At 45.7% G+C, this 12,146-nt stretch overlaps 1 protein-coding gene across 1 annotated transcript in view; it reads left to right on the forward strand.

Moving 5' to 3' along the window:
- JMY (junction mediating and regulatory protein, p53 cofactor) overlaps positions 1 to 12,146 on the forward strand; it is an 89,778-nt gene that overhangs the window by 59,373 nt on the left and 18,259 nt on the right. Inside the window, exons 5-6 of the mRNA XM_029059223.2 lie at positions 5,375 to 5,540; positions 6,872 to 7,059. Coding sequence (XP_028915056.1) covers positions 5,375 to 5,540; positions 6,872 to 7,059 — 354 coding nt within the window. The remainder of the gene's footprint in view (positions 1 to 5,374; positions 5,541 to 6,871; positions 7,060 to 12,146) is intronic.

Raw genomic sequence — 12,146 nt, forward strand, 5'->3', positions numbered from 1 at the left:
GGGATTAACACTGTGAGCCCCATGTGGGTCAACCGGATTTCCCTGTGTCTACCCTAGCGCTTAGAACAGTGCTCTGCACATAGTAAGCGCTTAACAAATACCAACATTATTAATACCTAATAAGGACTATTCTAAATTTGTGCACTGTTTTGAATCAGGGTGACCAAAAGTAGTCCCAATTACCTGTTTTATGTGATTTTGTTAGCGGACTTTTGCTTGGAGCCTTTTTCTTCTATTTTGTTTTTCTCTTTATTCCTTCTCAGCAATGCAGTAGCATGTGTAATTTATCCCCCTTCTGAGAAGGAGTTTGAAAATTTGCTGTGAAGCCAAGGGTTCTTTTGTGATAGAGTTGTTAGGTGACTCACAAATCAAAGCCTATTAACGGACATTCAGGACTTCCTTTCTAACTGAACTTGCAGTGCGTCTCGCAGAGTGTTCCAGATGTAATCGATGAATGCAGTCAAGTACTGCAAGCTTGAAGGTGATAGGGAGATTTTATTCTGCTCTCTGCCTTTCTCTGATTATATTCTACACAAGTGTTGGAGTGTGGGCTTATTGACTAAAAGCTCATGCAGCTTGTAGGACCGCTTTTTGTGATTGTGGTCAGATAAAAGATTTCCAGCGGCTGTCAGTAAATTGCAGAGAGAGTGATTTTTCTCAGCTGAGGAAGCGTTGTAGGCTCGGTAATTTTTTTTTTTTTTTAGAACGCCAGGTTTATAAAGTAAACAAACTAAGGAGGTTTTAGTATTCAGACTGTAAAATATATTTAACCATTTATCATGATGGAGGCAAAATGGATATCAGTTGGGAGACAGCAGTGATTCCAGGGAATTTTGAAGTCCCACGTTCCTCTAATGCTTGTTTCGTGACCCGCACAAACGTAACGTGTGCTGCCAGGAATTAGGTTTTATTAGCACACTGCGATGATTTTCAGAGGGTTCTTGTGACTTCCCTGCAATTCGTGAGTAATGTAATCAGGCCAGGCAGGCACCTATGAGATTCCTTATGTGAACTTTTAAGGAAAGAAAAAATATTCCGTAGGGGATTTATAGTGAATGAATTTTAATTACTTGACCAGTGAACAGTCTGTTTTTGCTAAAGGGGAAGAGGTAAAAAATAAAAGGTTGTGTGCATGTATATGGGCAATGTCAAGCTTCCTTTTCAACCCTGGGTGAATGGATCTGATCCCCCTCTATAGTGATTAATGCGTTGCTGTCATTCCTCATCAACTGTCCCTCTCTATTAGCTTCAGTCTGCCTCCACATTTCCTGTAAGAGATAGCGGGAGACAGTGTGGCTTCTTGTTTTTTTATGGTACCTGTGAGGCGCTCACTGTGTGCAAGGCGCTGTCCTAAGTGCAAGTAATCATGTCCCTGTCCCCTATGGGCTCACAGTCTTAATCCTCATTTGACAGATGAAGTAACCGAGGCACAGAGAAGGGAAGTGACTCGCCCACGGTCACGCAGCAGGAAAGTGGCAGAGCTGGGTCCTTCTGACTCTCAGGCCCGGGCTCTTTCCACTAGGCTACAGCCTGTCCCCCAGTCCCGTCCCATCTCCCCCGCAGCCTGCCCACCCACCCTCTCCCCCGCCGCCCCACAACCACCAACAGTTCAGCCTTCTTTTTAGAACAATCTCAAATGTTTATCATTCTTAGTGTGACTCTGTCACTCTATATTTGGCTGGCTGAAAAGGTGAAGATTTTTAAGGGTCAGGTACTCCTTTTCAGTCTCTTTTTTGTGGTCTTCCTTAAGCATGGACTTTGTGCTAGGCACTGTACTAAGCCCAGGAGTAGATGCAAGTTAATCAGGTTGAATACAGTCCATGTCCCACGTGGGGCTCAGAGTCTTGATCCCCATTTAACAGGTGAGGTAACAGGCCTGGAGAATTCAAGTGACTTACCCAAGATCACGCAGGAGACAAGTGGCAGAGCCGGGATTAATAATAATAATAATTATGGTATTATTATTCCATAACGGGCACTCAATAAATACTACTACTAAAGAAATAGTAAAAGAGTGCTATCACTCTAAAGAAGCAGTGTAGTAGCTAGTGGTTAGAGCACGGCCATGGGTGTCAGAGGGACCTGGGTTCTAATCCCAGCTCCGCGACTTGTCTGCTGTGTGACCTTGGGCAAATCACCACTTAACTTCTCTCTGCCTCAGTTCCCTCCTGTAAAAATGGGGATTGAAAATGTGAGCCCCACGTGGGACAACCTGATTACCCTGTATCTCCCCCAGCGCTTAGAACAGTGCTCTGCATATAGTAAGCACTTAACAAATACTAACATTATAATTATTATTAGGTAAACTCATCTCTTAAAGTACACAGGCAGGCTAAGATATCATCACCAAGCATTAACTTGCTCCAAAGAAATTCAAAAATGTAGATATCCACATACCTCCCCTCACCTGAGCAACTTTGTTTTCATCAAAATGAAGGGAATTAATCTGTTGCTTTACTCACTAAACAAGGTTTAGTGCCAGAGATGAATCTGTGTTTAGCGTCAGTCTGTTGGTCAAAGTAAGATTTATAATAGAACAGTAATGCTTGATTAGAAGAACGCTCATTAACAGTCATAACCCAGGATCTTTTGTCAAGCTGGCAAAAAGCCAGGCAACTTCGTTTGAAGTTGTAGTAATTAGATTGAAATGTTGGCTTAAAACAACATTAAACCTTGTTTTCCTGGCAGATGACTAGAACTTTGAAAGCTTCTTTGAGATGCAATTATCCATTGAGCATTTGAGCAAAAAATTTAAAGTTCATGAGATTGGAATTCAAAAGAACTGTCTCAGAGCCAGCCACCTGTTCACTTGAAGAGTAAAAAGTCAGGATTTGTAGATCACTCATGCTCCAAAATGATAGTGAAAGATTCAGTGGTTAATATTATTTAGAAAAAAAATTGGAAACATTGAAATACTGACCATTGTGCCGACAGAAAGGATGAAAAGCAGTAGTGGGATAGTCACGTTTATTTCATTTGTTTTCCATGTCACCCGGAAGACCCCGGTCTAAATGGGCAACACCCGGGAATTGCTAGCCACCTCCAAAGGGAAGCAGTCCCTTGGGTGACTTTTAGTCTAGCTTCGTCTAAAGCCACCGTCTTTGGGAAAGAGAGGGTCACGCCACCTGAACTCAGGGTTTGTTTTTATCCCTTTGAAGCTTTTGTAACTATAGACGCAAGATCCCAATCCTTGGGCATCGCCAAATAACTTGTTTAAAAAAACAGCCCATCAAGCAGGCTGACTCCTAATTCTTCCTCAGAGGGATGAATTGGTTTTGCCTCATTTAAAAGCCCATCACCGTGGGAAGGATGGAGAAAGAAGTAAACTAGTCTTCGGGAGCCTCATTATAGGTGCCTGTAGCGTTCAGTTTCTTCAGCGAATTCAGGTAGGTAGGCACATCGTGAAGGTGCGCAGCAGTCAATTGGCAAAGTTCTTGGACAGTTGAGTTCTCCCAGATTGACTGTGTTGCTAAAGATAATTTTGCTGGCAAACAGTTAAAATATCCACCAGGCTGATGGGATGTATAACATATGCATGCTAATTACCCGTATGCTCTCCTCGGAGATTTTGTGTCTTTTCAGTCTTGTAAGAAGCCTACAAAATATTTTTAGAGGTATAGAAAAGGCTGACTGAATCTGCCACGTGCAGCCCTATTTCTGGGCAAAGACTAGAAAACGGCCTTTTCAGGTGTGCAGTGTGGAGAACTGACCTCGAAAGACTGTCCCACGCCTTGAAATCTCACCACGACACAGTCTCTCCCTTCGTACCCATTCAGATCCCTACAGAGAGCGAGGAACTATAAACGCAGCCTTATGACCCCCACCGATAATAATAATTATGGTATTTATTTTTAAATGTTGATGGTCAAGTGCTTACCGGCTGCCAGGTCCCGTGCTAAACACTGGGGTAGATACAAGGGATCAGATCAGACATGGGCTGTGTCCCACCCGAAGCTCCCCTGTGGTTAGAGGTTAGGACAGGCTTCTAACCGCCGCCAACTCCTAGCCCACGTCCTATCTTTGGCTTTGAACACCCTCCCTCCTCATATCGGACAGACAGTTGCTCCTCCAACACCCGTCAAAGCCTGATTGAAGGCCCATCTCCTCCAAGAAGCCTTCCCAGACTAAATCCCTCTCTCTCCTTCCCCCACTCCCTTCTGCCTTGCCCTGACTTGCTCCCTTTTTTCCTCCCCCTCCCAGCCCCACACCACTTATGTACATATGTGTAATTTATTGATCTGTACTGTCTGTCTTCCCCCCGCTGTAAACTGTAAGCTCGTGTTGTTCAGGGAACGTGTGTGTTTATTGTTGTATTGAACTCTCCCAAGCGCTTAGAACAGTGCTGTACACACAGTAAATGCTCAATAAATACGACGGACTGAATGAATGAAAGTTTACAGAGGAGGAAACAGAAGCACAGAGAAAGCAAATGACTTGTACTATGTTGCCCAGCAGTGCCAGAGCGGAGCTGGGACAAGAACCTGGCATCCCCCGACTTTCAGTCTTGGTCTCTGCCTGTCCACTTAATAATAATGCTAGTATTTGTTAAGCGCTTACTATGTGCCGAGCACTGTTCTAAGCGCTGGGGGAGATACAAGGGAATGAGGTTGTCCCACATCGGGCTCACAGTCTTCATCCCCATTTTACAGATGAGGAAACTGAGGCCCAGAGAAGTTAAGTGACTTGCCCATGGTCACACAGCTGACAAGTGGCAGAGCAGGGATTAGAACCCACGACCTCTGACTCCCAAGCCCGGGCTCTCTCCACTGAGCCACGCTGCTTCTCAGCGATGCTGCCCTCCCCGAAGACTTCACCTGGCATATCTGACCCTCCTTCCCTTTTCTTTTCAGTTGCAGGAAATACCATGTTTCTGCCTTTGCTTTGAATCGCCTTAATAATAATAATTATGGTATTTGTTAAGCGCTTACTATGTGCAGAGCACTCTTCTAAGCGCTGGGGTAGATACAGGGTAATCAGATTGTCCCACGTGAGGCTCACATTTTTTAATCCCCATTTTTACAGATGAGGTAACTGAGGCACAGAGAAGTTAAGTGACTTGCCCAAAGCCACACAGCAGACAAGTGGCAGAGCCGGGATTAGAACCCACGACCTCTGCCAAGGCCGGGCTCTTTCCACTAAGCCACCCTGCTTGATCATTAGCCGTTCGCCTTCTACCTTGGACATCTGTTCCGATTAATTTAACATAATGCACCTTCCTAAGCATTTTATTCCTTTCTTTCTTTCTGCGTAATTTCTTAATGGACACTGCCATGTGAGGAGGATTACTTTCTCCCGATAAACCTGCCGAGAGACTTTTTTCGTCTTTGCCTCGCTGCATCAGTGTTTCATAATCCGTTTCTTCTACTCCATACAGATGCAGAGTCTGCAAGGCGGCTCAGAAGCCCTGGCCGTGCTGGATCAGTTGGAAGCTGACTATTATGACCTCCAGCTTCAGTTGTACGAAGTCCAGTTTGAGATCCTGAAGTGCGAGGAGCTCTTGCTGACGGCACAACTCGAGAGCATCAAAAGACTCGTGTCAGGTGCGGTGAGCGTCTCCCATGCGAATTTCCACTCAGGACCGACAGTACTCTGGGAAAACTTGGAAATAAACAGCTGCGTTTCTGCCATGTCAAGGAAAATCTAACACGGGATAGCAGATGCAGAAATAATAATTATAACTATGGAGAAAGGATAATGATAGTAATTATGATATTTAAGTGCTTGATGTGTGCCAAACACTTTTCTAAACGCCGGGGTAGATACAGGGCTATCAGTTTGGACAGAGTCCCAGTCCCATTTGGGGCTCACAGTCTTAAGTAGGAGAAGGTGGGATTTAGTCCCCATTTTACAGATGAGGAAACTGAGGCACTGGGAAGTGAAATGACTTGCCCAAGATCACACAGCAGGCAAGTGGCAGAGCCAGGATGATAATCCATGTCCTCTGACTCCCAAACCCATGATCTTTCCACTGGGCCAAGCTGAAAGCTTTGATACTAATTGTGACTATTAGTTTTTCACTAGGACAATTCAGGTGATAAGCAAACGTAGTTGCATAATTGCCCCCCCACCCCACCCCCCTTTGGCATAATGTTTGTAACATTAAAATGAGGGAAATCTAGTAATAAGAAGGAAAGGGAGGGCAAAGAAAGAGGAATGTAAGAGGGCACTTGAGCAGTCATTTCTTCTATCACGCTCCCCCAAGTGCTCCATTTAGTATTTATTCAGTGAACTGACTCCCCACCCACCAATGTGTGTTACCATATTCTCCCATTCTCTCCCTTGGGCTCCTTCCCTAGCCCCTGGCACTCTTAAATGAATAACTACCCCTCCAGGTAGGCCAGCTGTAGTGCCTCTTTCTCACCCTCCTCCTACCTCTCTTCTCCCTGGCCCGGGGCTGTCACCGCTTCCAATTACAGGGTAAAAAAGTAATAATTTCTGTCCCCCTCAAAATTTGAGGTGGCCTAATTAGGTGAGTAAGCGAGGTATTTGTATCATTTTCAAGATTGAAGAATTCATTTTCGGCCAGCCAGAATGGGGAAGAGTAGGTGTTTTTGAATACGTGGAACCTTGTAGGTGTGACTTCTTGCCAGGATTATGTGGCTTCTGACTACCAGGCCCGTGCTCTATCCGCTGCGCCGTGCCGCTTCTCGGTAAACACCGCCGTCTCTGATCCTGGAGTGGGTTTTTTGTGTGGGCCAGCTTTTTCCGGAGGCCTCAGATAGAGGGAAGGCCGTCTTCTGTCTGGGGTGGAGTTGAGAGCCGAGCGGGAATGATACCCCAACCCCGTGACCTCTCCGAGCTCTTGGCGGCCCCATATTCGGTTCCGGGAGAACAGTAACCTGACCTCTTGCTTTTGTGGTTGCTTTGACAGAGAAGAGAGATGAAGTGGTGTACTACGATACCTACGAAAGCATGGAAGCAATGCTCGAGAAGGAGGAGATGGCAGCATCCATACTTCTCCAAAGAGAAGAACTGCAGAAACTCCAGCAGAAAGCCCGCCAGCTGGAAGCGAGACGCGGACGAGTTTCAGCCAAGAAAGCCTACCTCAGAAACAAAAAGGTGACGCCTCGTCGGAGTAGATTCCCACCCCCAAGCCGACAGGCTGGGCTTGAATCTCACAGAGTTTTCCAGTTCTGACCGTAAGGTCGTCGCGGGCAGGGAACGTAGCTACCGACCCCGTTGTCCCGAACTCTTCCCAAGCGCTTAGTATAGTGTTCTACACAGTAAACGTTCAGTAAATACCACTGGTTGATTTTTCCCAAAGCCGAGCTGGAGAGTTTCTTCAGGAGTGGTTAGCCTGTTATACCCAGAGCTGCAGCTGTAGTAGAATGAAGGGATTTTAGCTGTTCCAGTTTTAACAGATTGAAGACTCAAGGGGAAGCACGGGCGAGCCTGTCTGCCCTGAAGTGGAGCCCGCAAACTAAGAGGGACCGGGGGACTTGAAATGGAGCCAGAGTTAGAGGGATTTATTTTCTCTTCCAGCACATTGTCATTCATTCATTCAGTAGTATTTATTGAGCGCTTACTATGTGCAGAGCACTGTACTAAGCGCTTGGAATGTACAATTCGGCAACAGATAGAGACAATGTCATAGGAAGTTATGGAGCAGCATGGCCTAGTGGGAAGATCCCAGGCCTGGAAGTCAGAGGACTTGGGGCTTCTGCTGTGTGATCTTGGGCGAGTCACTTCAGTTCTCTGTGCTTCAGTTCCCTAACCTGCAAAAATGGGGTTTAAATGCTGATCCCTCCTGTTTAGACTGGGTCTCATGATCTAGACTGTGAGCCTGTTGTTGTTATCTCTGTCTGTCGCCAAATTGTACTTTCCAGGTGCTTAGTAGAGTGCTCTGCACACAGTAAGCGCTCAATAAATACGATTGAATGAGTGAATGTGAGAAAGGAACTGTATTTTACCAGATTGTCACTCGATCAGTGGTATTTATTTGCAGAGCACTGTACTTAACACTTGTATCTATCCCAACATTTAGTACAGAGCCTAGCAAATAGCGTAGCTCGTAACAATTACCTTAATTATTACAAGAAGAGTGGGTTTAATTGATCAGTACATCTAATAATACCGATGGGTAAAGTTTCAGTTTCTGCCTTCTCAATCAAGAGCAACTTTCCCCTACAGAAGACTAGTGTTCCAGGATTCACTCTTGGAACCACACCCTCCATATATTTTCATAGGAACTTTGACTAATGTTTTCCTGTGCTAGTTTTTGACAGATCATTAAAAGCCTCGTTGGATTTCTAATTGGGAACAATTGAAAGGAAATCAAAATTTTTCTCTCAAAAAAACAAATGCATTCAGACCTCATGCAAATGATAATTGCAAACCAATTAACATGGTTTCCTGTCCTATTTCTAACTCTGAGAATGCTGGTGGACTCAGTTCCCCAGCCCGGCGCTCCACAGCTGGTTCTTGCCTCTGCCCATTGGTGGCTGGATGCAATAGTAGATGTCCCACAGCATTTAGTGTGCATATCCAAATGTAAAATATTTTTATTAATGTCTGTCTCCCCCACTAGACTGTGATGTCCTTGTAGGCAGGAAATGTGTCTGCCAACTCTGTCATATTGTAATTTCCCAAGCGCTTAGGACAGTACTTTGCACACAGCCCTCAATAAATACCGTTGATGGATTAATCGACTACCACTGCATCCGGTCACAAATGGGTAAAAGCAGCGCTGTGCCAGGCTGGACTGAACACCACGATTTGCTGGAGATTGGTTGAGGCTGATGCAGTTCAGGATGTTCCATTGTGGTGGCCAGCGTGTAGTGTGCTGGTGAAGCCCCTCGGTGAGCACCCCAAACTGGCTCTAGTCACATTACATATAAGAGGGTGGAACAAAACTCAGTTTCCCCCAGGAAATCACATGAGCACCTTGGTGTGTTCCCAAGACCTCCCTTCCTCCATAGGGATCACAGCATTATATAACTTTTTTAAGAAGTGATCAAATACAGAATATAGTTACACGATCAAATAGTGCAAATAAAAGGCTAATTAGATTTTTTGTCCACATAAAAGTATTTAATTTTCAAAGCAGCATCTTTCACATCCTATTCAGCAAAAAGACTTGACGTGCTAACATATTAGAAATCCCATTGCTTGTTGCAAAATACAGAACAAGGAGCTAGTGAAAAGGGCTTTTAATCTCTCAATCAGTCAGGGGTTGATTGTCTCCTCTTCTAGTCTGTAAACTCGCTGTGGGCAGGGAACTTGTCTGCCAGCTTTGTATTGTACTCTCATTCAGTCGTATTTATTGAGTACTTACGGTGTGCAGAGCACTGTACTAAGCACTTGGGAGAGTACAGTATAACAGTAAAGGGGCACGTAGGAGGGGGCAAGGTGGTAGGGTCCTTTAAAGCCAATGGTGAAGAGTTTTTATTGATGCAGAGGTGGGTGGGCAACCACTGGAGTTTTTTGAGGAGCGGGGTGACATGTCCTGAACTTTTTTATGGAAAAACAATCCAGGCAGCAGAGTGAAGTACGGACTAGAGTAGGGAGACACAGGAGGCTGGGAGGTCCACAAGGAGCAATCATCCTGGCAGGAGAGGACAGGTGATTTTATTAACATGGTGACAGTTTAGATGGAGAGGTAAAGGCTCAGAGGATTATGCAGAGCACTGTACCAAGCACCTGGGGGAGTACAGCTCAACAGAGTTGGAAGACATGTTCCCCACCCTCACAGAGTTAACAGACTAGAGGAGAAGACAGACACTAATATAAATAAATGTGTTACAGCTATGTACATAAGTCCTGTGGATCTAAGGGTGGGGTGAATAGCAAGTGCTTCAAGGTTACAGATCCAAGTACATAGTGATGCAGAGGGGAGAGGGAATTGGGAAAAATTAGGGGAAGCCTCTAGTAGAGTTAGATTTCTTTAAAAATCGAGGGGAAGAGACCGAGAGTGAGCTGTGGGAGTCGAGGTAAACTTTGCAAGACCAGAATGCTATCTGAAAGTGAGAGAGCACTAGTATTGCTATAAGAGATAACGATATTAAAATTCAACAGCACTATTGCAGAAAGTGCTAAAAGAGCATTCTAGTAGGTCATCCCTGTAGTAGCCAAAATAAATTTAGGTTTTCACGGCGTACCACTGAGTAAGCGGCAGGACCTTCAGAGGTTCTGAAAACAGGGATGTTCAGTCTTGCACCTTCAATTGCTAGTCCCAAATTATTACTGTTAATGCATCTGTTAAGCGCTTACCGTGTGTCAAGCAGGGTTCTAAGCGCTGGGTAGATAAAAGTTAATCAGGTTGGGCTCAGTTCCTTTCCTCCGGGGGCATGGGTTCCTGCTCTGTGCTAGCATTACTTGGATCTCCTTCCCTCAGATGGGTTTTATGAGCGATCATTGGGTGCCCAGAGCCCTGGTTGGAGGTGAGTGGGAAGTGTCCGCTGGCCGGGCTATTAAGCCATTAAGCACTTCATTTACTCTGAAAGACTGCTGAAGGAGAGCAAAGAGCTCAGCGATAAATGTTAACACACACTGGCCAGCTGGTTTTATGGCCCTTTGTCAAGGCCTTTCCTACGGGGCTAGTGCAGATGAGCAAATGAAGAGCATTTAGCACCTCCCAGGCCCACTGATTCCATAGCAAGCGCTCCCTTGCCCTTCATCTCTAGAAATGTGATCGCTCACTATGACAGACTGGTGGGTGAGAAGGTGCTATGGGATAGGAGTGTGAATTCAACATTTGCAGGATTGTCATTAACAGCGGCAGTAATAATAATAGCTATTGTGGTATTTTTAAACGCTTAGTCTGTGCCAAGCACTGGGGGAGATATAGGATAACGGGGGATGATGGTGTTAAGCGCTTATGTGCCAAGAACTGTTCCAAGTGCTAAGGTAGATACAAGCTAATCAGGTCGGACAGAGTCCCTGCCCACATAGGGCTCACGGTCTTAATCCCCATGTTACAGATGAGATAACTGAGGCACAGCATAATTAAATGATTTGCCCAAGGTCACACAACAGACAACAGGCAAGTGGCGGAGCTGGGATCAGAATCCAGGTCCTTCTGATGCCCGGGTCCTTCCAACGCCCCGGCCCGTGCTCTATCCACTAGGCCACGCCGCTGATCCACACATGGCTCATAGTCTAAGGGGAGAAGAATATGTATTTAATCTTCATTTTACAGATGCGGCACAGAGAATCATGGATTTTTTGAGTGCTTGCTGTGGGCAGAGCATCCTACTAAGCGCTTGGTTAAACACAATATAATAAATATAACAGAGTGGTAGACAAAATGAGAAGTGATTTGCTCCAGGTCACAGCAGACAAGTGGCAGAACTGGGATCAGAACCCAGGTCCTTTGACTCCCAGGCCCAAGTTCTTTCCTGCTAGGAATGATCGTGGTGGTGTAAAGCTCCCTTTGAAGTAGTGGCCAATCGATGCTTGTAGGCGAGGTGTACACGAGGTGGGGATTTGTGGGATCTCATGGGCTTGTTCCACTATATTTCCATTTTCTGAAGGGCTGGAGGTATTGGAGAGCAAGGGTTCACCGGGGACCTGTTTTTCCTTTGGCAAAGTGTGAGCCTTCATTCCAGTAGAGCTTGGATGCCGGCTGGTAGAACTTCTCCTTGGCTCTTTACCCCCGTCTGACTGAGATGAAGTGTAGGTTTCAATCAAGCAACGGGGGAGGCATTTCCACTGATCGCTTCTTTGTCCCACCGTCATTTGTCCCAAAGAAGAAGGCAAAGCCGACCTGATCCGTGCCTGTCCGGCATATTGATCGAGGGTGATGGCAGTTAAGCAGCGCGGTGTCGGGGCTAGAGCACGGGCCTGGGAGTCAGAAGGCCATGGTTTCTAATCGCGGCTCTGCCACTTGTCTGCTGTGTAACCTTGGGCAAGTCGCTTCACTTCTCTGCCTCAGTTACCTCATCTGTGAAATGGGGATTGAGACTGTGAGCCCCACATTCATTCATTCAGTCGTATTTATTGAGCGCTTATTGTGTGCAGAGCACTGTACTACGCGCTCAGACAGCGCAATTCGGCAACAGATAGAAACAATCCCTACCCAACAACGGGCTCACAGTCTAGAAGGGGGAGACAGTGTCCAATCTGATTTGTTTGTATCCACCGCAGCGCTTAGGACAGTGCGTGGCACATAGTAAGCACTCAACAAATACCACAATTATTATTATTGT

This window comes from Ornithorhynchus anatinus, chromosome 1, assembly GCF_004115215.2.
Source record: "Ornithorhynchus anatinus isolate Pmale09 chromosome 1, mOrnAna1.pri.v4, whole genome shotgun sequence".
In the NCBI taxonomy this organism is placed as follows: domain Eukaryota; kingdom Metazoa; phylum Chordata; class Mammalia; order Monotremata; family Ornithorhynchidae; genus Ornithorhynchus; species Ornithorhynchus anatinus.